General features: G+C 47.9%; 1 protein-coding gene across 2 annotated transcripts; it reads right to left on the reverse strand.

Annotated features, from left to right (window-relative positions):
* Positions 1 to 27750, reverse strand: LOC135814462 (uncharacterized). Of its 2 annotated transcripts, XM_065327582.1 has the most exons (18): positions 27304 to 27744; positions 25491 to 25853; positions 19353 to 20657; positions 18098 to 18295; positions 16273 to 16431; positions 15506 to 15601; positions 15340 to 15424; positions 14164 to 14252; positions 13487 to 13553; positions 13221 to 13252; positions 12481 to 12614; positions 9365 to 9448; positions 7123 to 7205; positions 5377 to 5458; positions 4286 to 4408; positions 3585 to 3683; positions 3294 to 3396; positions 1 to 822 (listed from the first exon to the last, which is right to left on the reverse strand). In XM_065327582.1, the coding sequence occupies exons 1-18, from the start codon at positions 27490 to 27492 to the stop codon at positions 676 to 678; spliced, it is 3438 nt and encodes a 1145-aa protein (XP_065183654.1). In that variant the 5' UTR covers positions 27493 to 27744; the 3' UTR covers positions 1 to 675. The 2 variants fall into 2 exon arrangements, with proteins under 2 accessions (XP_065183654.1, XP_065183656.1); XM_065327584.1 differs by lacking the exons at positions 1 to 822; positions 3294 to 3396 and adding an exon at positions 3766 to 3859 and having other exon boundaries at positions 3584 to 3683; positions 27304 to 27750.

Below are 27750 nucleotides of genomic sequence, written 5' to 3' on the forward strand. Positions count from 1 at the left end.
TAGGTTTTTATGGCATCGAAACAAAATTTTAAAAATGATGCATGAGAAACACAGTGTTTTTGAAGTACAGGTGAAATCCTGATGATACCAAATACGGTAGTTGGAGGGGGACCAATCCTCCTGTTGTACAGTATTATGTCAGACTTGTCCAGTTTATAGTTTATAGTGCCTCCTCATCCATATAAGCCCCATCATCCATATAGACAATAAAAAAACGAGAAGAAGAATGTGCATCAAAGTATAACTAGTTTGAGGTCTCGAATAGTTATGTCCGCACATCGCCGGTACAATCACAAAGAAACACAAGTGGAATGGATGAGCCGACAGCAAGTTAATGTTTGATGTGAATATGATTGAATGTTGAGAAAAGAGGAGGAATAAAGTGGTAAAATCCTAGGAGTCTGTTGCAGTATACATCCTACTTGAAAGTCAGTTAAAAAATAGGGGTGAAGCGGTAGTGATCGCAAGGTAAACCATTCAAATCTTGAGTAGACCCAACGTGTACACTTATTTGCACGAGAACGAAATTGCTCGAGTTTCGGTTCGAAATTTGACGGAACGGGTACCTGATTCTCTTGAGCTGGCGGTTCCAAAACCGGTTCCTGACCCGAACCGCCCCCCGTTACTAGACTGTAGACCGTTGTTGATAGGAAAGCAGCGCAGCATCCACTCATTTCAGAATACTGACAGATCCACCAAGGGCTCCAGCAAGCTATGGGCTTTTTCCAGATCCGACTGGAATCCTTTCATATGTGTGCGGCACTGGTCGCGATGCACGAAAGCACACAGTGCGCTCGGTAGGGACTCCATCCGACCCGGTGTCTGCATAGGACAAAGGAAAACAGTGCACTTACAGGTGGACTGCAGACAAGCACTCCCATCCCAAGGCAACCACCTGGCCTGGAGTGACGGATGGCGTAAACTAAAGCACAACATTTACACCAGGAAGTGTTGTTTCTTGTTGCCATGGTTTCCGCCTTGGGAGCAGAGTAGCGTAGAGTACTGAGTCATGTGTCGCTTTCTGCATCAGGCTTTAATGCAAACCAGGCTTGTATGCAAACAATGCTTATATGCACCACTGATATTTTTGGCAGGCTTGTATGCACATCGACACGCGTAGATCTACCACTGACTACCGGTATGGCGGCAGTTTTACTATGCACCGTACATAGCGCATGCACTCTTGACCTACCCGATCCGTGCTTGCATAGAAGCCAGGCTTCTACACGCGACAGGCTTATTATATGCATTTGACCCGTTTGATTTTCAGGTTTCTATCCGCGATGTGCTTGTATGCAAACCCGGCTTTTATCCGCGACTTTACGGTAACCCCCCAAGAGTGTGCAACTCCCACACACCCTGCTGTCCCGACAGAATTTCAAGTTGATGTCATTATTTATGATCAAGAGTACATAACCCCCCAGAGTGTGCAACTCCCACATACCCTGTTGTCCCGACAGAATTTCAAGTTGACGTCATTATTTATGACGCAATGCTCCTTGCAGCAGTGATTTACAACATGTGTACGGGTGTCAACGCATCACACGTTTTTCTTTGCAATAATTTGTACAGGATCGATCGGCTTCGGTCAACCACAGGTTCCGGATTCGTCTGAGAATCCCTGTACAGTGCGCATTGCATCATCAAAATGACGTCAACTTGAAATTCTGTCGGGACAGCACCCATAGTGGAGTTGCACACTCTGGGGGGTTATGTACTCTTGTTATGATGCAATGCTCCTTGCACCAGTGATTTACAACATGTATACGGGTGTCAACGCATCACACGTTTTCTTTGCAATAATTTGTACAGGTAGACTCCCTTTAATTCGAATACGGTATAATTCGAACATTCCGTGTAATTCGAACTTTTTCGTCGTACAGATCTTCTGCAAGTCACTTCAAGTCAAAATCGAATGCATAATTCGAAGTACGAAAAGTGCGCCGGTTGGATAATTCGAACCCAGTCTTCGTACAGAAGAGCTGTTCACAGTACATTGGCTATGTCCTTTGGACGCTTATTTCGAAGTGAGATTGAGTTGCTATCCTTGTAATTCGAAGTTCATTCTTTTCTCCTTCTCTAGCCAAGAGTAGCTCAAAAATCGATCAATGGTCCGCTGCAGGATCGACTACAGCGTTCAAGAAACCCACCTCTCGAAATTTGATTCAAGCCCGTGCGAAGCAAATTGCAAAGGTTTGATTGAAGACGACTTCTTCCAGGTGGCTGACTCTCTTCGCAGATCTCGATGGCCTTTCTTGCCGCGCCAGCTCGTGCGCAGAGATGTTGGCGCACAACAACACTATTGTCGTAAATATTGTCTTTGCCTATGCTCCACTTCCGTTCTTCAGAACGACGTGCTGCTGTCCGACGGCCTTTCATGACGCGGATTAGGCAGCGCAGTTCTTTTCCGTTGAAATTGTTTCAGGAAAGCTGCAGTGACTGTTACTTCTTCACTAGAAGATGAAGATAATGTCAAAATGATTTTGTGTCGATCCAGTGTTTTGATGATCCGTTGTACATGACCGGTACGCGTATACGACCACCTATGTTTCGTTGATGCAAATAAAAATGTGCAAAAAATAGTCATAAAATGGCAATAAATAAGATAAATTGTGCACTCATAACAACAGCTAAAATGAAGAAAGTCAAGTTCCATAACGTTTTCTTGTGACGAAATGGAACTTGACTTTCTTCATTTTTGCTGTTGTTATGAGTGCACAATTTATCTTATTTATTGCCATTTTACGACTATTGTCTCCTCGTCGATTGTTTAAAAAATAGTCAGCATGCGATTTCAAGCATTTTGACATACATATCAGTGCATGGGGCTGCATTTGGATAATAAGAAGTTCTGGATAATTGGAAGTTAGGGCCTGGCAATTTGAGGTTCGAATTAAAGGGAGTCTACCTGTACAGGATCAGTTGGGTTCCGGATTCCTCTGATAATCCATTGCATCATAAAAATGACGTCAACTTGAAATTCTGTTGGGACAGCATCCATAGTCGAGTTACACACTCTGGGGGGTTGTGTACTCTTCGTTCTAGGAATAGAGTTGTTCTCTTCTGGAGTACTAGGGTTATTGTCTCTCTTGGCAAACACTCCAATGTGCAGGCCTACTCATATGAAATCAGTAGCTACATGCAGCTCTATAGTCTACACTGTGTATGCTACAATGCAGGCACAGGGGCATAATGCCGGTCAAACAAGCTACACTGTGTATGCTACAATGCAGGGATGCAGGCACAGGGGCATAATGGTCAAACAAGCTCCAAGAGCAACATGCAACACATACCACATCGAGGTTACTTGTGAACACCAGTATGGCTTGGGCTAGGGGTAGGAACTGCTGCCCTGACATCGTGACCAGGGCGGGGATATTCGTCATGGGTAATGCCCTGGACAAGCAAAGAAACAAGAACGACAAGGAACGTTAGCAAGTTACTCGCAAGTATGATTTACACGTAGACACAACCTATAATGGACATACAGTCATACACGAATGCCAGGCACATAGTCAATATCTGAAGAACTTTCCAAAGTCTACACGCAAAAAAGTACCAGTAGACTTATAAAAAAAACTCACCTCAAAGCTCCCAGCAGTTTGTTGACCTCAGCGAAGAGATGAGCGAGGTGCTGGCGGGCAATAGCCACACCACTCTCGAGCTGCTGTACCTGCTCGACTCTGCAAATTGATGGACAGGAGATCCAAGTACAGAACAACATTATAAATTTAAACCATTCTACCAGTAGACCCAGCATTTTACCTTTAACCGAGTTTACTTTGATCAAGCAAACCCTTTGCAAATAATCATCGCCGAAGTCAAGTTGACACGACTGTGGAACAGTGAACTAGTGGTACTGTAAGGAGTTCGTAAAGAGAGAGAGAGAGAGAAAGAGAGAGAGAGAGAGAGAGAGAGAGAGAGAGAGAGAGAGAGGGAAGGGGGGGGGGAAGGAGGTGGAGATGGAGGTAGACGGAGACAGAGAGCATCTATAACAGCAATAGAGCTATCACTGAAGTCAGGTTCGAATGTATATGTAGTAGATTGATGGTCAAGTGCCGACTGCCATTGAAGGCACTGCTATAAGCTACACAAGGGATTCGTGGGAACTGCTGGGACCAGAAGAAAGAAGAGTGATGTTTGCCCGGTCTGTGGATGAGACTAGACGCAACCATGCAAAAGTATTTCATCTCCTACTTTCCCCTGCACAACGAATGCAAGTTTGATCTGGAAAGTGAGTGACAAAATGCAGGAAAAGTAAAGACAATCTAAATTGTAAACCTACCGATATGCTTCAATGCATTTGAGGATTTCAAGGAACAATTGAACCAGGTACGTTTCAATGTTCCAGCCAAATTTGGGAAGAGCTTCAAAGTGTTCCACTCCCAGCCGGGAAATTGTATACCGTCTGAAGCACAGCACAAAACAAGAATCAATACCGTTAGCATGGCACATTACACACAGTCTACGGCATGTAAAAAAAACTTAAAAAATGATCGCGCCCGTTCCCAAAGGGAACTCACGACGGCCGCTGACGCCCAGTAAACCCTAGCGGCAGATGCAGCGCCTAACGGTGGTACATGGACATGTGAAGAGTTTTAAAAGATGCAAAAAGGCGACATATCCGTTTCATCAATTCTCGGATATTGACCAAAAAAAGGATTCAACTAATTAAATACGTGGGGTGTACATCTAAGATTCTAAATCCATATCGGGGTGCCAGTTTTGAAGTAGCTATTGTCCGAGTTTGAAAGTGAAATATTGTGCGAGGGTACCTCTCGACCTGTTGATTACACTGAGCTAAAAATCTTAATTTCTCAAATTTGGCGCTCGTCGCATTTTGTGTCTAAACTCTTCCTGTACATGTAGTATGTCAGTAGAGCAACATGAACAGAAACAACCCATGTAGCCAACATGAACAGAAACAACCCATGTAGCCAACATGAACAGAAACAACCCATGTAGCCAACATGAACAGAAACAACCCATGTAGCCAACATGAACAGAAACAACCCATGTAGCCAACATGAACAGAAACAACCCATGTAGCCCCAGTAGAGGCTTGAATGGTTCAGGAACACATTGATATTTGTGTCGCCTATATTACTTCCTGTTCTGCTGTAGGGGAGGAGGGAGCAGGAGGAGGGCCAGGAGCGGGGGCAGGAGAAGGGAGGAAGGAGGAGGGAGCAGGAGAAGGGAGTGGGGGCAGGAGGAGGGAGCAGGAGGAGGGAGCAGGAGAAGGGAGCAGGAGAAGGGAGCAGGAGGAGGAACAGGAAGCAGGAGGAGGGAGCAGGAGGAGGGAGCAGGAGGAGGGAGCAGGAGAAGGGAGCAGGAGAAGGGAGCAGGAGAAGGGAGCAGGAGCAGAAGCACACTTACATGTCCATAGGCTTGAACGGCTTCATGATTGAGCTGACGGTGTTCAAGTACTGCTTGCACTGGTCCGCCGTGGCTGGCCCGTCTGCAGGCAGTAGAAGAGCAGACGAAGAATGCACCATACCAGTACCAGTCTAACTATCAGCACATACTGACACATGACACATGACACACGGCACTACGGTCTTGTCAGAACGAGTTTGTACTGGTGCGGCAAACTCCGGGAGGGGGCAGGGAGTCCTCGTGCAAACATTTGCCGTGGGCGTTCCTTAAAAAACCTGGAGGCACCATTGCAGCAATTACAGCTCGGAATGAGCGCTATAAAAAGAATTAACAGGGCCATCATTTCCACGCACACACACACACACACAAAGTAACGTTGTCAGTTTCGAATCCAGAATATTTTCTCGAAATGAACTAATTCCTTTGCAGTGAGAGACTGAGAGGAGTGGAAGAAGCTTTCACAAGTGCATTCCTGAAATTATCGGTAAAGCTCAAGCTGCACACGGTGTAATTCGTAACCTGACACCATTCTTCACCAACATGAACAACATGCTCGGCGTTGTGTGCTTTAGTCACACATTGGATAGAGTGGGAGAGTACTTTAAGATTCTGAGCACCATCAAGTTCGTGAATGCCTGGGTGTCACTCTTTGCCCATTCTTTCAAGGTCCGAATTGCATTCCGGGAGCAGACAGGTGTGAGTACGAAGCTGCTTTGTCAAAGATCAACTGGTGCAAGAATTGGAGACGATCATGACGAGTTGAACTGTCAAGGTATGAGCGTTATGCAGTTGTAATCTCAATCATCTCCGAGTTTTGTTCCAGTTGTACTTACTCGTACATAATGCTGCATGCTCATCGGGTCCGTACCCTCATCCAAGTGGAGATGGCAGCAGTCATTGACATCAGCAAAACCGTCGTCCGTGTCACGTACAATCTCAAGGGAGACGGCCCATTAGCGCTAATAGCGTACAAGACTATCAGCGTCCTACAGCACACTGTGGAGGTCGGCAACCATCACCACCTATCTGCACTATGCAAGCGGCTTCTGCCCAACAATAATAGCCATAGCCAGTAATTGAAGGAGTATGGACTTCAATGTGTTCAGCCAGGAATCAATCATTTCCCGAAGAAAGTTTGTGGGCAGTGGCGTAGAGCGTGTCCGGTTCCAAAAATAATGAAGTTCTTCAAACTGGCCAGCCTGTTCCACCCTGTGCTGATCGTTGAACAGAGGCCACCAGGCAACACATTCCAAGACCTTCTGTCGGCGCATCCAGCAGTGGCAGCCCTAGAAGTGTAGTATCCCTCTGCCTGGCTAGTACGGAACTTTACCTGACGTATATTTAGTGTATCCCCGTACGTTAGCGTACGGGGTCTGTTGCATAAAAGAAATCCAACCACCAGAATAAAGAAGCGCCGCATTCGAGTGCACAGACCAGTATGTGTAGTGCTGGGGCTGCGTAGCGCCTGGTGCCATTTTATTCATGAGGTTGGATTTCTTTGGCCAGCATTGTACATGCAGCAGCACTACAGTGGTGGTGGCGGTGGCGGCAAGTGAAGTCTCCGACCTCAGAGCTACACGTATAACCGGCCCTGTGGCATGCGGCCCTAGCATTTACAAAAGCTGAGGTGTGAGTGAGTGTGGTATTGTGTTATTCACGAGGTCACATGCTACTTGCCACCAATATATGCATTGCACATGGTTAAAAAAACTTGAAATGCAACAAAACATGACGAGCGGCCCTTACATTGTATATTGTGCAATAGTCCCCGGAGACTCTTTGCAGCATCAATTTGGTGTCTGCTCCACTTGTCAAATAAGTGCCAGTACCTGCAAGCAGAGACCAGTAAAGGAGAGAAACCGAGCGAAGGAGAAAGGAGAGAGTATGAGAGAAAGACACGGAGAGATGGTAGTTTTCAGTTGAGTACGCATATCAATACGCACATGGCAAAGTGATTTATTTTTTCATGCATGTCTACTGCACACAATAGCACACATCAAATCCGGATACATGTATCACACATTACCTTACAAGGCTACAAGCACATGCCTCTGGCTGCGAACAGCGATAACCTATCTCATAGCCCAGGCGTGCACCTCCCATCATCCTATTACAAATCAGTGGATATAGTCAGTGGGAGAACACACGCATCCACTAGTCATCGCAGTGGGACATAGCTGATGCTTGGTTCTGCCCCAAAGAGAACCCTTTTTCCGTATGCTAGCACTGTACTTGACTGAACATTGTGCAATGTGCGTGAAACTCAAGAGTTGCGAGAATGCCTTGATCCGTTATTGTTGTTGTTGTCGTCGTCGTCATCATCATTGTTTCTCCGGCTCTGACCCCCCTGGGTTACTGAGCCCTCTAGCTCTGTGCATACTTGGGGCTTCCCCCGTGTGCTTATGCTAGTACTGTAATGCACATACCAAAAGTTCCTGGAGTATGCTCACTACTGTGTTGGTGCAGAATTCCTAGGTAACTTCACACTCAAATCCTTCGTACCTGCTACACTCCAGGTATGAATGGTCTCAATTTCCAAAATTTCCCAATTTCAGTCATAAAAACGGGTTGCGCACAAACTGACAGTCTTCCTCTTAGGGGCCATCCGTAATTATCGATCTTTTTCACGAAACGAAAAAGTTTCGTTTATGGGTGGGTGGGTAGCGACCGGTTTCGTTTTGAAAAAACATCGAAAGCGGAAAAATCAACGCTCACTGCATGCATTGATGCATGCATACATTGTGTACATCGAAGTAGATCGACAGTTGACTCTACGTCGCGCGGCCAATTGGCCAAGCAAGTGTTGCATGGATGCACTGAATTGATACCACTCTGTACTCAGTGCAGTGAGTTCCTTTCGTCCTCGGATGACTTCTCCGACGAGGACCTAGCAGTCATCATGGTCATTCACTCTGGGACCGACGACAGATAGATAAATACTTCGCTCCAGCCGCCGATGCAAGAGAATTTCAAATTACGGAGCGGGGCGCAAGCCAAGTAAATTCTCACGCAAATATGGGGAGCGCCAGCCGCTGAAGACGATGTCGTCGTAATGTACCTGAAAGAATCTGATCGTGCTTATGGTGGGGAAGCCATGGAGAGTGATCCCCGTGTCGACAGTCTTCCAGAGACGGAAATTTAGGCCATCGACTTTCTACGTACCTGATTGACGGCAGCGCAGCGCGGCGTGCGTGCGACCTTACGGAGCTTTCCGACAGCGATTCTGGGGCGATGCTGCTCTCATTTGCGAGCGAGGCACGACCACTGAAGTCTGTGATAGCTATGGCGTTTGTTTCCGCTCCGAAGTCGACTTGTTTTGGCAGTATCATGTCAATGTCGGAACTCTGACGATTTGCAAGTGTACAATTCCCGTGTTTAGACGTAGAGGTGCCAGCGTATGTGTGTGGTAGGTGAAAGTAAATGTTTCCATGGTCAAGAAGTAGTACCAGACTTCAAAGAAAACATAACTTGCTTGCACAATCACACAAAATGTGGCCTCGCTGTGTTGCAACAGCCAATCAAGATCATTTTCTGCACGAAGTCTCAAGTCAATAAATATTTTCGTTTCAGGGGGGTGGGTCATAACTAAACTTTTTCGTTTTGTGAAAAGGATCGATAATTACGGATGGCCCCTTAGCATTGTCAAGGATTTATTTACGTACAAGTAGGTCGTACTTGTAGTGGATCTGGGTCCATATTTGTGTTATAGTGTTTGACCTTTGTCTATGCATTATCTACCCCATTGCCATAAGTCATTACAGTACTGGCGCACCATCAGTACTTATCCATCACGCGCACACACATGCACGCACACATGCACGCACACATGCACACACACACATGCACACACACACACGCACGCCTGCACACACAAGCACGCCTGCACGCCTGCACACACACATGCACACCGATGGCCACCTCTCGGCATGCCTGTTAGAAGAGTGAGGTAGCAATGCACAGTGCCCCATGACAATATCAATCCACATACTTCTCCATCATGTCCAATAATGCCAAAGCGTCCCACTGGGCAAAGCCTGCTGCCATCCTGGGCTTGATCTTCACAACATCTTGCCTGTAGCAACAGGACAACAGAACATACAACATCACGGACACCTCAACATACTGGTTCATGTATGCCACCAGCACAGAGCTAAGACATGATCCGCTTTGGGTGAGTAGCTATCACCTATGCTCTCCCCCGAAAACAAGCCATGCTCGGGTGTGCACTCCAATCAATTACCTATGACTTGTATAGTAAAGAGACGGATTTCCTCTCATACTCCTTGGCTACTATCTGTGGCATGGCAAGTTAGTTGGGTGCCACAGATTGATAGTCATCACTTATGAACCATCTCAAGCCGTGTGTGTGTGTGTGTGTGTGTGTGTGTGTGTGTGCGTGTGTGTGTGTGTGTGCGTACCACGCCAAGCACTCTGGCTAGCGTTGGGGAGGCTAGGCATTCCTGAAGGGCTCCTCAATCTAATCCAATCGTTCCACGAGAGCATGCAGGCAGCTGTGCGCGTCGGTGCCAGCACTACCGAGTCGTTTGCGGTCAACAATGGCCTCCGTCAAGGCTGTGTGATGGCCCCAGTACTTTTTTAATCTGTACTTCGGTGTTGTGCTTGAGCGGTGGGCACAAGTGATGCAGGACAGCGACCATCCACCTGGCATCCCCATCCAATTTAGCATCAATTGTAACCTTTTCTCTAAGCCCGCTCGTCAGTCTACTGCCGCAATCATCAACGACATCGGGTACGCAGATGACGCAGTCTTGCTTGCTGAAGACCGCCCTGGTGCTGAGAAGTGCCTTGAAACCTTCTGCACGGTTGCCTCTTCCTTTGGCCTCTGCATCAACGCAGCAAAAACGAAATTTCTCGTGGCAGGTAGCCAAGTCGACATGCCTGATAGAGCTGATATGAACGTCAACGGTGATACTGTGGAGCACGTTCCATCCTTCATTTATCTGGGGTCCGTCGTGACACCGGATGCCCGCTCCTCCACTGACGTCAGTTGCCGCGTAGCTGAGGCTTCCAAAGCCTTTGGAGCTCTTCTTCCAGTCTTGTCGGATCGCTCGCTGTCATTAGTCAGTAAGCGAAAGCTATACGTGGCCTGTGTCCTGTCCATTATGCTGTACGGCAGTGAGTGTTGGACGCCCTTGAAAGCTGATAGTAGACGTTTGGATGCCTTCCATCATCGCTGCATCCGCACAATATTAGCCATCCCTCGCAGTCAGCAGCAATCCGATCGCATCACGTCTGCGCAGGTACGTCGTCACTGGGGTGACCCAGTGCAACTCTCTGTTAAGATGCGCCATCGTCGTTTAGAGTGGCTTGGTCATGTGGCTCGGATGTCGGAGGACCGTGTCCCATTGCAGCTTTTGTTTGGTCGTTTGTTGGCTGCGCGCCCCTTCTGCGGTCCCAGGCGCAGGTGGAGAGACGTTATGGCTACTGACACGAGGTCCATTCCAGACTGGTTTGATTGCGCTCAAGACCGGTCAGCTTGGCGAGAGCAGGTTCTGGTTTTTCAGCCTCCTCGGGCAGTAGAGAAATCCGTACTCTGCACATCTTGCAACCGGGCTTTCTCTCGTCCTCAAGACAAGGCACGGCACAAGTGTTTGGCTGAGCGCCAACTTCCCGTCCACCAACAGCGTGGTTCAGCACAGTGCGTCAGTTGCTGCCGATGGTTCCAAAGTAAGGGTGGGCTTGCAGTTCATCGCTGCCAGCCTGCACTCCCTGAACATGCAGATACAGCATTGACGGCGTCTCTCGCTAGTTGCTGCTTTCAGCATTGTCAACGCTGCAATCGCTGCTTCAAGTCCCGGGCTGGTTTTAACCGCCATAACTGCAACCGTGGAAAACGTCTCGCTGCAGCCGATAGGGAGTCACTGCCGCTGATCTGCATGCATTGCCCAAAGCGTTTCCGACGACAGCAAGACTTGACGAGGCACCAGAAGTCCTGCCAATGACGGTGCCTTCCAAACTCTGGCCCCCTCCGGGGGTGACATTACCCAATGGGCAGTCATGCTATAGTAGTAGTAGTAGTACAGTCAAATCTGTCGTAAGCGACCGCCCCTTGGTGCAAGAAAAAGCGGTCTCTTACGGCAGATGTATGGTAAATCCAGTAGGGGTGAAACGGTTACCCATTAAGGTTACAAATGGGTACCTGGCTTAACGGGCGGGTTATCGGGTACCCTTTAGCAGCCAATAGTGACAGTTACTATACATTTTCTGCCAGGAGGACATGCAAAGTCATGCAATTCACAGCAAGTGCACTACATGGCGACAAGCGCAGCATGCACACTTGCTGCGCTACATGCAAAACAGTCAAAATTGTCTAATTTAGCAGGATCGAACAAGCAACAACACATTCAACCTGTACATCAAATTGAACAACTGTGCAAATCAGCTAATATTACCGTACTGTACCGTCGTACACGACTAACGGGTACTCGTTTGCTAACGGGTCAGCAGCTAAACAAACGGGTACCCGGGTACCCGGATCACCCCTTTCACCCCTAAAATCCGGCATACCGGGCATGCATATAAATATTCTTCCATGTACTCAAATCGACGAGAATAATGTGATTTTTAATATCATTTTATTGGATATATAGTATAGGGGTGCCAGGGCCAGTCGATCGCACTTGATAGACAGCGCATTTTCACACCTTGCAGTTGACAGCGCACTGGCAAGTACAGTTTCGCACCTGACTGAACGTGGGTCGCGGTCGCTTACAGCAGATTTGAATGCAGCCACCGTGCATGAAATCGCGGTCGCTGGTCGCGCACAGCAGATGGTCGCTCTGGACAGATCAATTTGTATGTGAAACCGTCGGTGCACGGAAAATCGGTCGCTAACGGTAGATGGTCGCCTACAGCAGAGGTCGCTAACGGCAGATTTGACTGTAGTAGTAGTGTGTGTGTGTGTGTGTGTGTGTGTGTGTGTGTGTGTGTGTGTGTGTGTGTGTGTGTGTGTGTGTGTGTGTGTGTGTGTACATGCATGCATGCGTGCATGCGTGCGAGCGCGCGTGCGTACATCTGTCAGCAAGCGGAGAACAGCATAACAGATGCCACACACATTAGTGACATTTCAATGACTTAACTTACCACACCGTCTCACCCCAACCATCCTTCATGTCTTCCACCACGATCATAGACAAGATGTTTTCAACGAGAGCATGAGTGCAGCTACTGGTCAGGATAATGGATGCTTGGCAATCTTCTCGGGTGTCCGTTTTCCTCTAACAATGGAGGACCGAGATCAAACACAAAAGCAGAGTTACAAAAAGCCAAACATTTCCACATTAACATTCCATACACCATCCAGCCAAACAGCATGAACGGCATGAACAGAGCTCCGGGCTCTCTCATCGGATAGTTCCCTGGCTGTGCTTCACTCTAATCTGTACATGAGTGGCTGGCTTCCTGAAGCTCTAGGGCTCGCACCTTGATATAGTTGAAGCACACCAGGAGATTGCTGGTACAGTGAAGGTGCCAGAGACTAGCCCACGGCAACGCAGTTAGGAGAAGTTCAAGGTGAGATTTGATGCTGCATCTGACATGACCAAGCTACATGCTCGTCCGTCTCCTATGGTTCCAAGGCAGGCAGCCAGACCCGACGTGCCAATGTCCCAGCTGCTACACCTGAGGAGTACAGGAGAAAGTCTGTATTTATTCCATTCCTGGATATACGCTGATAGCAGAGTTGACTGGACGGCTTTTACTAACGTAATTACATAGTGCGGCACCTCTCTATTATTTCAGATATTGAGATTGGCACTGGCATTGGATAAACTGAATATTAACAAACCATTAGAAACACAATTATAGTCAGTAAGTGCACCTACCGGTGCTGGATCCTGCTGCTTCTTGATTGGAACTGCTTGGGACAAAGCAAGACACAAAGAATAAAGCAGTCTTTAAAAAAAATGCATGGCTTGCGTAAGAGTTAGTCAAACTGAGTTTTGCACAAGCGTTGGAACGCCATCACCTGACCACCTTCGAGGATATAGGCTGAGCTGGAGCAGAAAACGACTATGACGACGCCAACAACGACAGCAACGATAGCAATAAAAGCAGCCGCAATGCTTATACACGTGTAGCAAACACTTGCCTGGCACCGCTGCTATGCTTGGTGTTACTTTCTTGCCGTCATGTTCACTTATGAATGCCTTTATCTCCTATCACACATACACACATTACGCACGAAAGAGAGAGAGAGAGAGAGAGAGAGAGAGGGGGGGGGGGGGACGGTTAACGTTAGCAACTACTAGGTACATCCACACAAGTGCACTCACATACTCATGCACACACTCACGCACATACGGGCGCAAACCCGCACACACGCATGCGTAAACAAGTGAAATGCATATAAATTCCCGTGACTAATGATAAGGCCCTCTTCAGACTAGGTACCAAACAGCCTATAAGTCACATTTACATAGAAGTTTCCAAGACAACAACAAGAATCTGGCGGGAAGCCTAAAAAGCTGCGCAATCCTTTCAGGCAGGGTGCCAACCCTTGTACAAGGCAACTTTCCTGCATTTATCGTACTTTCACCAGGCAGTTGTACGAACTTTGTACCCGGGTACGACTGTCCAATGCTTTCACACATCCCAGGCCCCTTGCGCAATTTCGTAGGGTCAAAGGTTGCCTGTATATTGCATGTAAAATGTGTAGTCTGAATGCAGGCATGGAAAAATGTTGCCTTTTAGGTTTTATGTGATTTTGTACTGGATTTTCTATGTACGTAGTCTGATGAGGGCCTAAGCTCCGGACATTCTACTTACTGCATCCGACACATGAGGGACGCTAAATGATTCCGCTTTGTTAAACATATTGATGTCGTTTGTCCAGAGGAGGACATTAACTCTAGGGTCTGCAAAACAAACAAAGAGAAACAAAAAATGGAATATCAAACACCAAGGAACACTACTAGTATCCAGACAGCAACAATGTCACAAGCACTTGAGCAGGAGAACCACACTCAAAGGTTCCAGACAACAATGTCACAAGCACTTGAGCAGGAGAACCACACTCAAAGCTTACAGTCAATACTGTAAGTCTACAAATTTTCGGCCCACTCAAATTCCGGCCTCCCAGGGCCAAAACCCATTTCGGCCCACTCAAATTCCGGCCTCCCAGGGCCAAAACCCATTTCGGCCCACTCAAATTCCGGCCTCCCAGGGCCAAAACCCATTTCGGCCCCCTCAAATTCCGGCCTCCCAGGGCCAAAACCCATTTCGGCCGCATCAAATGTTCAGCCTGTACTGCTGCTGCCTGTATACACTGTCACACGGAACCTTGCAAAACGAAATTTCGGCTGCAACAAATGTTTGGCCAAACATGACCAGGCCGAAAATAAATACAAGTACTAGTATGCGCCGAATATTCGTGGACTTACGGTAGGGTACAAAAGTTGCATGTGTAGGGTGGAGAGATCAACCTGTCAATACATGACTAGGAACATGTACCAGTTACAGTACATGTCGTGTCGTTTCAGTCAATTGTGTTCTTTCCATGTTGAACAAACTTCCTGCATGCTCGCTACCGCAAGACATCCATTTCGTAAATGGTGGCATTGCAGATGCAAAGACTGATTTGAAAGCGAATTCAGTAATTTTGCTGACTAGCCGGACGACTCAGCCAATGAAGTTGAAACTATTGAACCTGCCCCAGCCGCTGCTTGGCCTGCGGAAGCTGGTAGAAAAAGAACACTTCCAGCAAATAAGACTGCTGCCAGTGCCAGCCACTCTAAAAGAAAAAAGGGGCACTGAGAGAAGGAGTTGAGAATATTGCCCAGCGCTGCCTGACTGACAGGGTTCCCTGGGGAGTTCTTGCAGCGGCGAAAGGGACGCTTGTTTCGTGGCGCGTGCCACGTTGTTCTGTCGGAAAAGAACAGCATAACAGGGTGACTAGCAGATGGCCCGTGCAGCAAGCAGCAACAAGGCACATCAACAACGTACCTCGATTTTTATGGAAATAATGTGCACACAGCACAATGTGGTCATCATTGTTTCGAAGAAACCGCGAGTCCACAGTCGAATCCACCTGAAGGGACATAACCGGTACACAGAAAACCATCACTAGCACCAGCAATATGTCACACGCAGGAAGTGAAGCAGAACTCACTTCTTCAATCTTCTGCATGTGTATCCGATGTGCCTTGCTTTCTGCTTGCACGAATTTGATGGCGTTCTGGGCAGCAACCGCAGTGGATTGCTTCTTCTGCAGACATGGACACATGAGAAGAGACACAGACACACACACACATCAGAAGAGACACAGACACAAACACACAGGCTTACACATAATATACATAAGACAGGCTGTGCACATTGATATCAAGCGACTCAAACTATACATAGGAACATGCATACATGCACACACATACACACACATACACACACTCTCTTTCTCATGCACACACGCACGCACGCACGCACGCACACACGTACACAACATACACATATACACACACGTACACAACATACACACATATACACACGTACACACATACCGTAATGTCGCGTATAAAAGCAGGTGCTCACAGCCGTATAAGCCGGGTTTCAAACCATGCTTCTATTCAAGTTATGCTTCTACATTGTATTCAAAACATGCTTCTACGTCAAGAGTATCATCAGTCTTCACTGTGCAGTGCATACTGCCACGCATGTACTTGCATGTGTCTTTGCCGAGAGCTGCTTCTATTCAAGTCATGCTTCTGTGTGACGGCGCGCTTCGAAAAAGGTCATGCTTTTATACGTGTCACTAGGGACAGTATACACATGCGTACATACACACATACACACACGTACACACACATACACACACACACACACACTATCACATGTGCATGCACACACACAGTGACACACACACACACAATGGCAGCTCACTTTCAGACTGTCCAGCTCAGCTATAACTGTGTTCGGAATCACAAATTTGAACCTGTGCTCCGGCAGCTGACGGCCCTCCAGGAGTGTCTTGGCCATTTGAAGGGAGTGAATAAGCACATTAGTGTCCACAACCAGAACAACACCCTGCCCTGGTGCAGTCTGCGTGCACCGAGAGACGAACAAAATACACAGTCAGTAGAACACAAGTTAGCAATGCCCAGTAAGAAGACAAAATGGACATCAGCAGATGGCATAGTGCTGCGTCCACAGTGCAAGTGCTGCATGCATAGTGCTGCATGCACAGTGCAGAGTGCAAATATACAGTGTTGCATCCACAATGCTGCATCCACAGAGCAAAGTGCAAAATATACAGTGCTGCACGCACAGTGCCGAGTGCACAATACATAGTCATGGTGTGTGAGAAAGAGGCCACACATAGACCATAGGTAGTGACTTTATTCCCTCGCACCCAGACGCTGATTTTTTGGAAACAAGTTTCTATACTTCCGATGGGAGAATCCGACGTGGCAGTGTATTTCGGCGTGGCCAGGTCAAATTGTAGAATATCGCATCGAGTGAATTGCTTTATCTGAGAGAGGAGATGTTCGTGCCCTTGAGACCCGAAGTCCCGTTTCCATACGACAAAATTTAGGAGCTCTGCGCTCAGCGCTTTTTCAGGGTATGAATTTCGGGTTGTTCTGGTCGGGTCGCAGCGTCGCGGACTATTCCATCGTCTTCAGCGTCGAAAAACTACTGGCCATGTGAAATTACAAGGCAGTGAGACGCTTTCGTCTTCCTCTACGAGCGAATTTGTTCTGCGCCAGCATACCTAAGTATGCAATTTCATACGCACAGTTCGAGTGACGAGGCGTGTGCACGTACACTGTACTGCATGCACGGACTGTGCGGTCGTTCTCGATTCTCCCATCGCTCCCATTCATTTCTGTTTCCAGCAAAAGTCCAACTTGGCGCACTTCAACTCACTATAACTCAAGAATGGCTGGGCCGATTCGAATAATACTTACAGATTTCCTATGTACTACGCCTGGGAGAATCGAATGAGACCAAAATCGAAGCGATCGGAGCAAGTTTTGGAAATTGGGTGTAGTCACTACCATAGGCAGTTAGGTGAAATACAAAGTCATGTTCCTTCAGGAACAAAAAAAGGGAGAAAGTCGGTTGCTTACAACATCGGACCTTGCGCTTTTCCAGCCACCTGACCACTTTATTACTACATGTACTATCAAAAGTATAACCCCCCCCCCCCCCCCCAAGAGTGTGCAACTCTCGAAAACTCACATCACGTGTCTCAGATACGTTCGCACTACGTACAAACGAAGGATAGCGTGCGCGCAATCCGAATAACTGCCATGATCATGCTGGGGATTCGCATACCCGCAGTGAGTTTCCGTCAGAGAGTGCTTTTTTATTATTCCGCAGCTCGCTAAAAACGGGCTGGAAACGTACAACTGCGACACTGCACCACGTGATGGGAGTTTTCGCCGACAGCGAACCCCATAGAAAGGGTATCAGGAGTTGCACACTCTTGGGGGGTTATGTACTCTTGGTACTATCACTAGGCTAACTATCACCCAAGTCAACACCACAAACTGGAAGAAAACATGGTTTCGTTCCCTACAGCCAGTACATACAACTAGTACACAATCATGTAACTATCCAAGCAGCAAAAACAAAGTCAGGTGGGAATGTACCAAACAGGGCATACAGATGATGAGCACGGAGTAAACACCAGAGTTCAGCGTTTCATCAAATAGAGCAGGATACAAGAACTAGATGCTCTGCTTTAGAGTTGGCGTTGGCTTACATTATTGACTGGCACTTCGCCAACCTCCATGTTCTCTTCATTGCTGCAGGTGTCCATCATGGCTACTGGTGCTTGCTGCTGCAGCTGCTGCTGTCTGGCTAGGTCCATTTCCATCACAGGGACAGTCTCTTGCGATGTGGTACTGCTTGCGGACACTACCGAGCTCACAGATACTGGGTCTCGGACAGCAGAAACATACTGCCACGCACAAAGCAAACAAACAAAAACAATAAATTTCGACTATGGACTTGGATCTCGGGTCCAGGATATATTATGGCCAACAAAGGTGACAAGGAAGATGAAATGTTACTCTAGCAGTCTGGCGTCGCATTGCCTGTGATTTCTGGCACGTGCATATAGTAGAACTGTACAGAAATGGTGGCTAGAGAGGACCCAACGCGCCGTTTCTATCACCAGAGTGGCAGGAAGCCGACACAATCATGGTGTGATGTCGCTTGCATTGTTTTGCCTGCGACTTTCTCAGGTGGTGTGATGCATGTTAACTGGTCCACAGCGCACTACTTCTAGCAAAATTAGGACAGATTTGCCATGGCGAAATGTGTGGAGAAGCAGATCCCAAACCCAGATTTTTTAGATTTAAAGTGGGTTTTTGATCCATAATTCGGCCCAAATCGGACTTTCAAATGCCAGCGGGACCGTTTCCGATGAATGGACTGTAGATGTGCTAGACGCTGTCTACATTGCCAAACTACAACCTCAGCTGTGTAGCCAGAAAGAATGTGTGAGGAAGCTAGTGCTATTTTTGATTTCCCACCTGCTTGTTATAGTACTCTTTGGCGCAATTAGCACCATCATGCAACTTGTGTACGTTTCATCACCATTTCACCGCCGATAAGCTGTATACATTGACACTGTTGTACTTCGTGCAATTAGTACCCCCATGATTGTACTGATTGGAGATGTAATAGAACGAAATGCCTCATCAGGCTCACAACTGGCTTCGTCTTTCATCTGCTACTAAGCCCATTGCGCAATGACGTACAAGTAATAATTATGTACCGCGAACACAGCCACCTGGGCATGGTCGTCTGGGGGTGTTGAACAGTGCATTGCTGATCCCAGCGTACTCACATAACACCCCACACAGCCACCTGGGCATGGTCGTCTGGGGTGTTGAACAGTGCATTGCTGATCCCAGCGTACTCACATGCATTACTCATACCTTCCATATTTGGCAATGCGCAATGGGCGTATACAGTACGGAAGAGATGTAGAAACACCCACAGCGACTTACTGGTTGACTATAGCTAGTAGCTGATTGAATGTCCATTGGAACTGGCCGTGCTGTGTTGCGCATAGCAGGTGCAGTAGAAGGGCTGTTCACTGGCTGCAGCGTGTCGGTGCTCATGGCGTGCCCTGGTGGACGACTTGGTATGGTGTAGTTAGCCAAGAAGGACGCGTCATCGCCACTAACTCCGCCCCTGCTACCAGCGACAGTGCGAGCAGGATCAGCCGCAGTGGCAGGAGAAGCAGTCACTGGACGTATAGATCGCCTGGTCAACTCACCCACCGGAGGCATGCCAGGACGGGACAGCTTGTCGGGTGTAGGTGGCTCTGCAGCGCTGGCCAGCACGTTTCCAGTCCGCGGTGAGCAAGGTCTGTCAGTCTTGGCTTTCAGCACACTTTTGATTTTGCCCGCATGGCTCTGCGTGGACGGGTTGGTCTTCCGGGATAGCACGGAAGTGCCCAGCCTGCTAGATTCTGTCTGCGTGGCTGGTTGTCTCATTTCATGTGCTACAGCAGCAGATGGACGGACTGCTGCTGCTGCTGTTGCTGTGTGCTTATCATTAGTAGTAGAGCTCGTACCAGCGCTACTACCAGGAGAAACCGACAGTGTTGAGGACGTGGAAACTGCTGATGACGGCGGTCTACTGTAAGGTTTCAGAGAGCTATGCACACCAACACCAACACCAACACCAACACCCCGCCGTTCTCTACGGGACTTCCTTGATGGAGATGAGTCTGTTGCTGCTGTTCTTTCGCTGCCTTTGGCTGTAAGGTCACAACTCAAAACTGACCCGGGCGCAGGAGAATTCTTGAACATGCTTTCACTGGCCTCGTCACGAGCTTCGTTGCACGGAGGATCTGGCGTGCGGTGAGGTGGAGCAGTAGTCGGCAGGGTGAGCGGCGAACTGGTGGGCAGTTGAGTGGTGTGCTGGCTGCTAGCTGGACTTAGCAGCACTGGCGAAGGGATTGCAGTATTTCTACTACTTCTACTACCAGGGGATACCTTCGCAGTATCATGGTGGGCTGCATGTCCTTCACTAACGCTAGTTAGAAAACGTGTGGAGTCATCGACAACGCCATCACTGCCACGATTACTTGCACTTGCCGAGCTGACTGCATCTTGGACTAGCGTAGCATGCATGTGCTTTCCAGAGTTTGCCTTGGGTTTGGCACCAGCTGAACTGGCCAGCAGTTGAACATTGGCTGTGGGAACAGTCATCCGCTGCCGTGCCCTGTGCTTCTCGGCCTTGACCTTAGCCAAACGCTGAGGGGCAGCATGTGTCCTCTTGCTTGTACCCGCCCTTGGTGAAGCCTGTGCACAGGGCAGATGCAGAGGTACAGCAGTAAGCAATGCGCCACACAGAACAGACAACCCAAAGCCCCTGCTGGTACAAAACTACTTAGAAGCAATTCTATAGTATAGGCTATAGGAGGCTGACTACTAGTATGCCATACAACACACGTGTGCTGGCTGATTATGCTAAGCAAGACTGAAGTTTGGACATGCTCTCAACGGGCAAATCCCCCTCCTCTTCTCCCCATGCACACACTCGCAAGTGCACGTGCGCGCACACACACACACACACACACACACACACACACACTGTTGTGCAGTTGTGACATCACCTACTCCTCACCCCCCCCCCTCCCTCTTCTTGCAGATACACGTACTTCCTGACTCCTAACTCTGACGCATGCCTGTCCACACAAAACCGATGAAACGGCCTCTGACCATCTCTATCAGGTTTCCAAACAATTCAGGTTCTAAGCAAGACAATAACTCAGAAGTTGCGACGGACTCGGCCATTTGAAACTAATTTGAAACTGTCCACCTCTGCACACTGCGCTCTTGGCCCACATTCGTGTTAAGAGAACTTCTCGCCGGGCAACAGAGCATGAAGGGCACTCTCGATGATGTTTCCTTGAAGATTGCAGCCATTACGCTCGATTTGACGAATGTCAAACAAAAAGTTGAGAGCCTAGAGAAAGGCACGAAGCAGAATGAGTTGAAAATCAGGCAATGCATGGAGGATGTCGGATCAGTGAAAGTCCATACCGAAACAGACATAAAACGGATTCGACAAGAACTAGTAGTGCTTTCCGAGAAAATCGGTTCTCTTAGTGACGCTGCCGCCGTCACTAAAGCGAAGATCAATGATGTCACGTCCAATGCAAATGATCAGTCCGCGACTGGAACAACACATTTCGTGAAACGGGCGGAAGTGCAAGCCCTGTTGCAAGAGCAACATGATGTTATGTCTCGATCCAATAGCATCATCTTGTTCGGGTTGCCTGAGTCTGTGAGTGCAGTGCCCACAACATGCAGGAATGTGATGTCAGAAGCTGGTGTTTCTCTTCCCGAAGACACCACGATCGAGAGGATCGGCAAAAAGGCAACCACCACCGACAGTGAAACTCGCCCCCGACCAGTACGCATCCGTACGTCGATGTCGATAAAGGACGCAGTTTTCCGGCACCGGTTCAAACTGACCTTCCTCGACAGGCCGTTGTATGTGGGTCACGACCTGACCCCGCACCAACAGGCGGCGAGAAAGGCTGTTGTTCCCCTTTTTCGGACGCTGCGAAAGAAAGGTGTGACCTGCTCGCTGCCGTACGACAAGATAGTCCAAGGAGGAGTGCCTTTGCCGGATGAGCGTATCGCCCAGCTCCTACAAGACGGCAACGCATAGGACAGCGCTGGCCCAGTGGCAAAGGCAAGTGATCCCGCTGTCAATGTATATACTACTCACATTAATAATTTTACTCACTTCTTCCATATGAATGCATGTGATGAGCACCCCTCCTCTTCTTCTTCTTGTTCTATTTCCCATGTACATACTACACCACTCCACCACAACATTAGTTTGCAGAATAGCACCATGCATTCAGGCTCTTTGGTCATATGCACTCTGAACTGTCGCAGCATGCAGTCAACATTAGTTCAACTCATCGACTTGATTGAGCAGCACCACATCGATGTCCTCTGCTTGACGGAAACATGGCTAAATAGCACTACACCCGACGAAATAGTATCAGTTCCAGAGTTCGACCTTCACCGACGGGACAGGGACAGTGTTCAAGTAAGTTGGAACACACTGGGAGGTGGAGGAGTTGCCATACTGAGTGCGTCACATCTCTCAGCACGCCGTCGCACGGACCTAGAGCACCAGTCATCAGAAATGATCACACTTCAAGTCAATGGTATCATTATTTCATGCATGTACCGGCCACCACGTCATCACACCTCCTCTTTCAAGCATGCATTCTCGGTTTTGTCTGAGGTGGTGGACAACAGCCCACTAGTGGTTACAGGCGACTTCAATGCCCGAAATGAGGAGTGGAACACGAACGATAGAACAAATACAGACGGTCGTGCGCTAAATTCTGTTTTCAATGATCTTGGCTTGAGTCTGGTGTCAAAGAATTGTGGCACTCGACCGTCCAGCCATTCGAATCCATCACTAGATTTGGTATTATCAAATGCACCTGATGTCTTTGACAATTGCATTGTAGGGATGCCACTGACGGACCACTGCCCTGTCATATGCTCCGCATCCTGGTCAGCACTGTCTGCAATCTATCGCTCAGTATCAGGAGCAACCAAGGGTCAGACTAGGGAGAACACCACAGAGAAACGAACAATCAATTTCAACAAGTTGCGCACAATACTCAGTACTATGCACTTGGAAGAGTGTATACTTGGGGAGGACGTGCACATTGACTACAGATGCATGGCACTGTGCTCATCGTTAGATCAAGCCATCGCACGGTCCACCCTCGTGACTAACAAAACCTTCCGTGTGAATACACAGCCTTGGTTCACTTCCTCGCATAGAAAAAACCGTCAACGAGTCTCACGCCTGTACAAACTTCACCGCCGAGACCTACACAATCCGACGCTTAAAGCAGCATACATTCTCTGCAGAAACGAGTACCGCAACACCATACGGAAAGCTCGAGACTCGTATTTGTCTACACTGGGGACATCGAGGCTAAGCAAAGGCAGAGCAGGCGGCTACTCGTGGTGGAAAAGAGCAAAGAAGATATGCAACATTGGCAGTAAGCCGCGTGGAATACAACTTCTCGCGGATGATGACGGCACCCACACATCTAGCAAAGCCAAAGCTGAAATCCTTTGTGAATTCTTCAGGAAGCAATGCACCGCAGATTCCCCAAATCAGCAACCAAGTCGTTGTCCATCATCCAGCACCATTGATGACCAAGAGCCATTTTCGTTCACAAAAATCAAATCCACAGATGTCTATGAAGCTGCAAGAACATTGTCTGTGCACAAATCATCTGCTGACAGTTACCTATCAAATGCCGTCCTCAGCCGCTGTGCAGACATCCTGTGTGTACCTCTGGCTACACTATTCAACTACAGTCTTGAGCAAGGCGAGTTCCCTTCCGCTTGGAAGATGGCCACGATTATCCCAGTGTACAAGGAGAAAGGTTGCCCAACTCACCCTACGAACTACCGCCCAATATCCCTCCTCCCCTGTATAGCAAAACTCTTTGAAAAAATAGTAGCGAAACAACTCCAGGCTTACCTAACAATAAAACAGAAGATATGCAGTCAACAATACGCGTACGTGAAGGAGAAGTCTGCGACAGACCAGCTTATTATACTTACCCAGCAAATGGCCGACTACATTGATGAGCGTCTGAACTTCGACCTGGTCTCCCTAGATTTCTGCAAGGCATTTGACAGAGTAAGCCACTCAACTCTCCTCCGTCAAGTCAGCAACTTCTCGGACCATAAAGTCACTGCCTGGACTAAGAGTTATTTGCAGGATCGAAGCATAGCCGTGAAGATTGAGTCATGCATGTCAGTGCCCAAAGTCACCAACTGTGGTGTTCCCCAGGGATCGCATCTGTCTCCTCTACTGTTCGTGATCTACATTAATGACCTACCAGAAGCCATACATCATTCGCACACCTTCTTGTTTGCGGATGATGTCACTCTACTTTTGCCGTACAAAGGCTCTCTGTCAAGTCCTGGTATCCAAGCGGACATTCATGCATGTCAAAACTGGGCCAGGGAAAGAGGCGGAGAGTTTTCGCCCTCAAAAACTTCTGTTTTAAGCTTCCGTTATAAGCCAGTGGCAGCATCATCACCAGCACCAACATCTGCCACCTACACTATGGAGGGTCTACCTCTTCCCAGTATTGACATCCTCAAACATCTGGGAGTTCGCTTCAGTGCAGACCTAAACTTCCGTCAACACTACCTTGACATCAGTCGCAAATTCAAGCAGAGAGTAAGCCTACTTTGTCACATGGCACATCGTCTTACACCGCAGGCCATGATGCTCCTCTACAAGTGCTATGTTAGACCTGTGATTGAGTATAGCGTCGTAGTGTGGTCCTTTCGTCTTCGTTCAAGCGACTTGACTGAGCTGGATAGAGTCCAGGCCAGGTTTGCAAGATCCTACCTTAGGAAACGCAAAATCCAAATCGACTTTAATACACCCAAGCAGGATCTTAATAAAAAAGCTAACATTGAATCCCTTCTTTACCGCAGGCAGTTTTTAAGCTTGGTTACCATGCACAAATTTATTTTCAAGTATCGACGTTGCCTAGCTTCATTCCATTTCAATATCACGCAGAGTGCGAGACGCCCTAACAAAATTATTCTCCCTAAAGCAAAGACCACATCAAAATCGTTGTTTCTCTTCCAAACCTCCCTCTTATGGAACTGCCTCCCACCAAGACTAACTGCAGAACCATCCATTATTGTTTTCAAGAATGAGCTTCGCAAACTCACTTGCAAACATAGTGCTTCGCTCTCCGGTATGCCTACGCCATGTACATAACCCCCCCCCCCTCCCCCCCCCCCCCCCCCCCCGTGTGCTCCCCAACGCATTCACGCTGCACACCTTTTCACTACTTTCACATTAGCTCATACGTGTACATGTACATCCTTCAAAGCGGTGAACCCCTTGATAGGCGACAAGCCTCTGGGTCATCCTAATAAAGATTATTATTATTATTATTATTATTATTCACCACACCATAGCAAGCTCTCAATGAAGATACGGAACATCTATCCAAGAATGAACTTCCTGGCTATGGTGTGGTGAATGTGGGCCAAGAGCGCAGTGTGGAGAGGTGGGGTTCTAAGCAAGGCACTCAGTACATGTACCTGACTGGATATTGCTGCCAAGGCATTCGCTACAGTGGAGATGTGACGTGCTCTAGCGGCATCAGTCACAGTGGACACACCAGGCGATGATGGACTGCGCTGGGATACTGGTGACTGACATGTAGGCACACTCGGAGGAGAAGAAGCAGATACAGGCCATCGGCCAGTGGCGCCTCCAGCACTTCGCACTGGCGAAGCGGCACCTGCAGCATTTCGCACTGGCGAAGCTCTGCTAGGACTGGCAGGGACAGATGCTAGGCGTTCTTCGTGCGTGGACGTCAATGCAGCTGTCGGCACTGCTACGGTAGACGGTGGCGGCCGTTTGCTCCTCGTTGTCTTAGGACTCTTTGCAACTGCTTGTACCTAGAAGAAATCGCACACAGCACAGTAGCCGCATACAAGAAAATCAAATCAGCAATACAACATCCTAGTCTGGCATGTATAGTGCATTCCATAATTTAGATCCACACTACACATCCATAAGCACTAAGATACACAGTTTTAGTGTGCATTTTAAAGCTTCAACTTTTGGGCAATTTTCTCCGCTCATCATGCGAGAATTTCCATTTCGAATGACATGCATGGCAATTCACCATGCACCAGTACATGTAGATAAGTGTGTGCTGGGACTGAACCACGGGAAACTAAGGGTCGGGTTTACATGGCATAACTGTAAATCACTGAAAGCGGTTGAACATCTATGCTCCAAAGGATAGAAAGAACATCTATGCCCCAAAGGATAGCTCCAAGACAGAAGCGGAACTGGTACGGTCTGATTTATTTTTTAAACAAAATTCCGCTACACAAACTGTACAGTTATCACTGTATGTACCGGTACATCATATTATCGGCTTTTGCCCGGGTTGTTCAAAGTGTGTACATTATTACATGCTGAACAGCGCGGGCGCGTGTGGGCGTGCGTGTGAAGGTAAAGCCAATAGGTACTCCATATCCATCTCATCGACTTTAAAGACAAGACATATGAGTGATGTCTATTTTGCGGCAAACGTCACATTCGAGGTAGACTTCCATTGCTTTCCTCGTCATCTTTTCCTCCCCAGCACTGCCAGGTATTCATCAAGGCTGAGTGGATCTAGGAGTGTTTACGGGATTCGACCTGCTGTAGTATGCTCAAATCGCAGTTTGAGAGTTGGCTAGAAGTCCAACAAATCTTCCCTGCAGTTTTACACACCGTTACCTTCTTGAAATGCACATGCCACGCTTGCTGGAATAGTGTGCACTTTTCATGTGCTATTTCAGGGTGACACATACTGTGACATAGGTCATGGCAACGAAGATTGAGACGACGTCACACGTTTTCATGCCGGGTCGGCAATCATCAGGTGAAAAATCATTATATTGCTCAATAATAATATTATAATTATGGTAGCACTCAAGTACGGTGGATGCCAAAATAATCGCAACAAATCATTTTCGGATAGGCTTCTCACGCTATACGGCCCGACGCTCTTTGTCTATGTATTTTCACCTTGAACATGGCACCAACCCCGGGTAGTTTGTCTGACTTTCCCTGGCACCGACTGTAAATATGATGCGGCGAAGATCGCTGATACTTCAAAAAGCATGTGTACGTACCCGGTACGTGCTTCAAAGTACATGTACTATTATAAAGTAAAGTTTGCACATCCGCGTTACCACCGGCTTACGATTGTGTTGAGAAACACAACCAGCTTAGAGTGTTAGCAAGTCAAAATGTGGCAATTTGATCAGTAAAGAATCTTGTACAAGTCCTGTGACATGCAAGTACATGCAGTACACTGTATACGTACTGCAGATCTCTACAGCACAGTACCTGTGTATGGCATGGTGCAGATGTGCGGCAAGCCAGTGCACTGGGCCTTGTCCACTGCCTCTGCTTGGTGACTGAATTCCAATAGTAGACTTTGCCCTGAAATTTACCAGCCTCCGATTTGAATTTCCACCAGGGACCATGAAGGTGCTCTCCTCGGCCAAGGCCCGGGAAATCTTTGGTGTTACTCATGGCCTTTTTAACGCAAAATGTATTCTTTGAGCCGTCAACGACACAAACAATTACTATGGGGCGAAGAAATCATCAAGGCAACCCGCCTGAAACGCAAATAAATCTCGGGTTTATTTGTTAGAGAGAGAGAGAGAGGCTAGAAATACACTGATAGACAAACTTGTCACTGCAATCCTCCTTCTTTCCCAACTCTGCAATGAAGGAGAAAGCCAACGATGCAAAACTGAATTGAAAACAAAACTGCATGCGAAGTACATT

This window comes from Sycon ciliatum, chromosome 4 (assembly GCF_964019385.1).
Source record: "Sycon ciliatum chromosome 4, ocSycCili1.1, whole genome shotgun sequence".
NCBI lineage: Eukaryota > Metazoa > Porifera > Calcarea > Leucosolenida > Sycettidae > Sycon > Sycon ciliatum.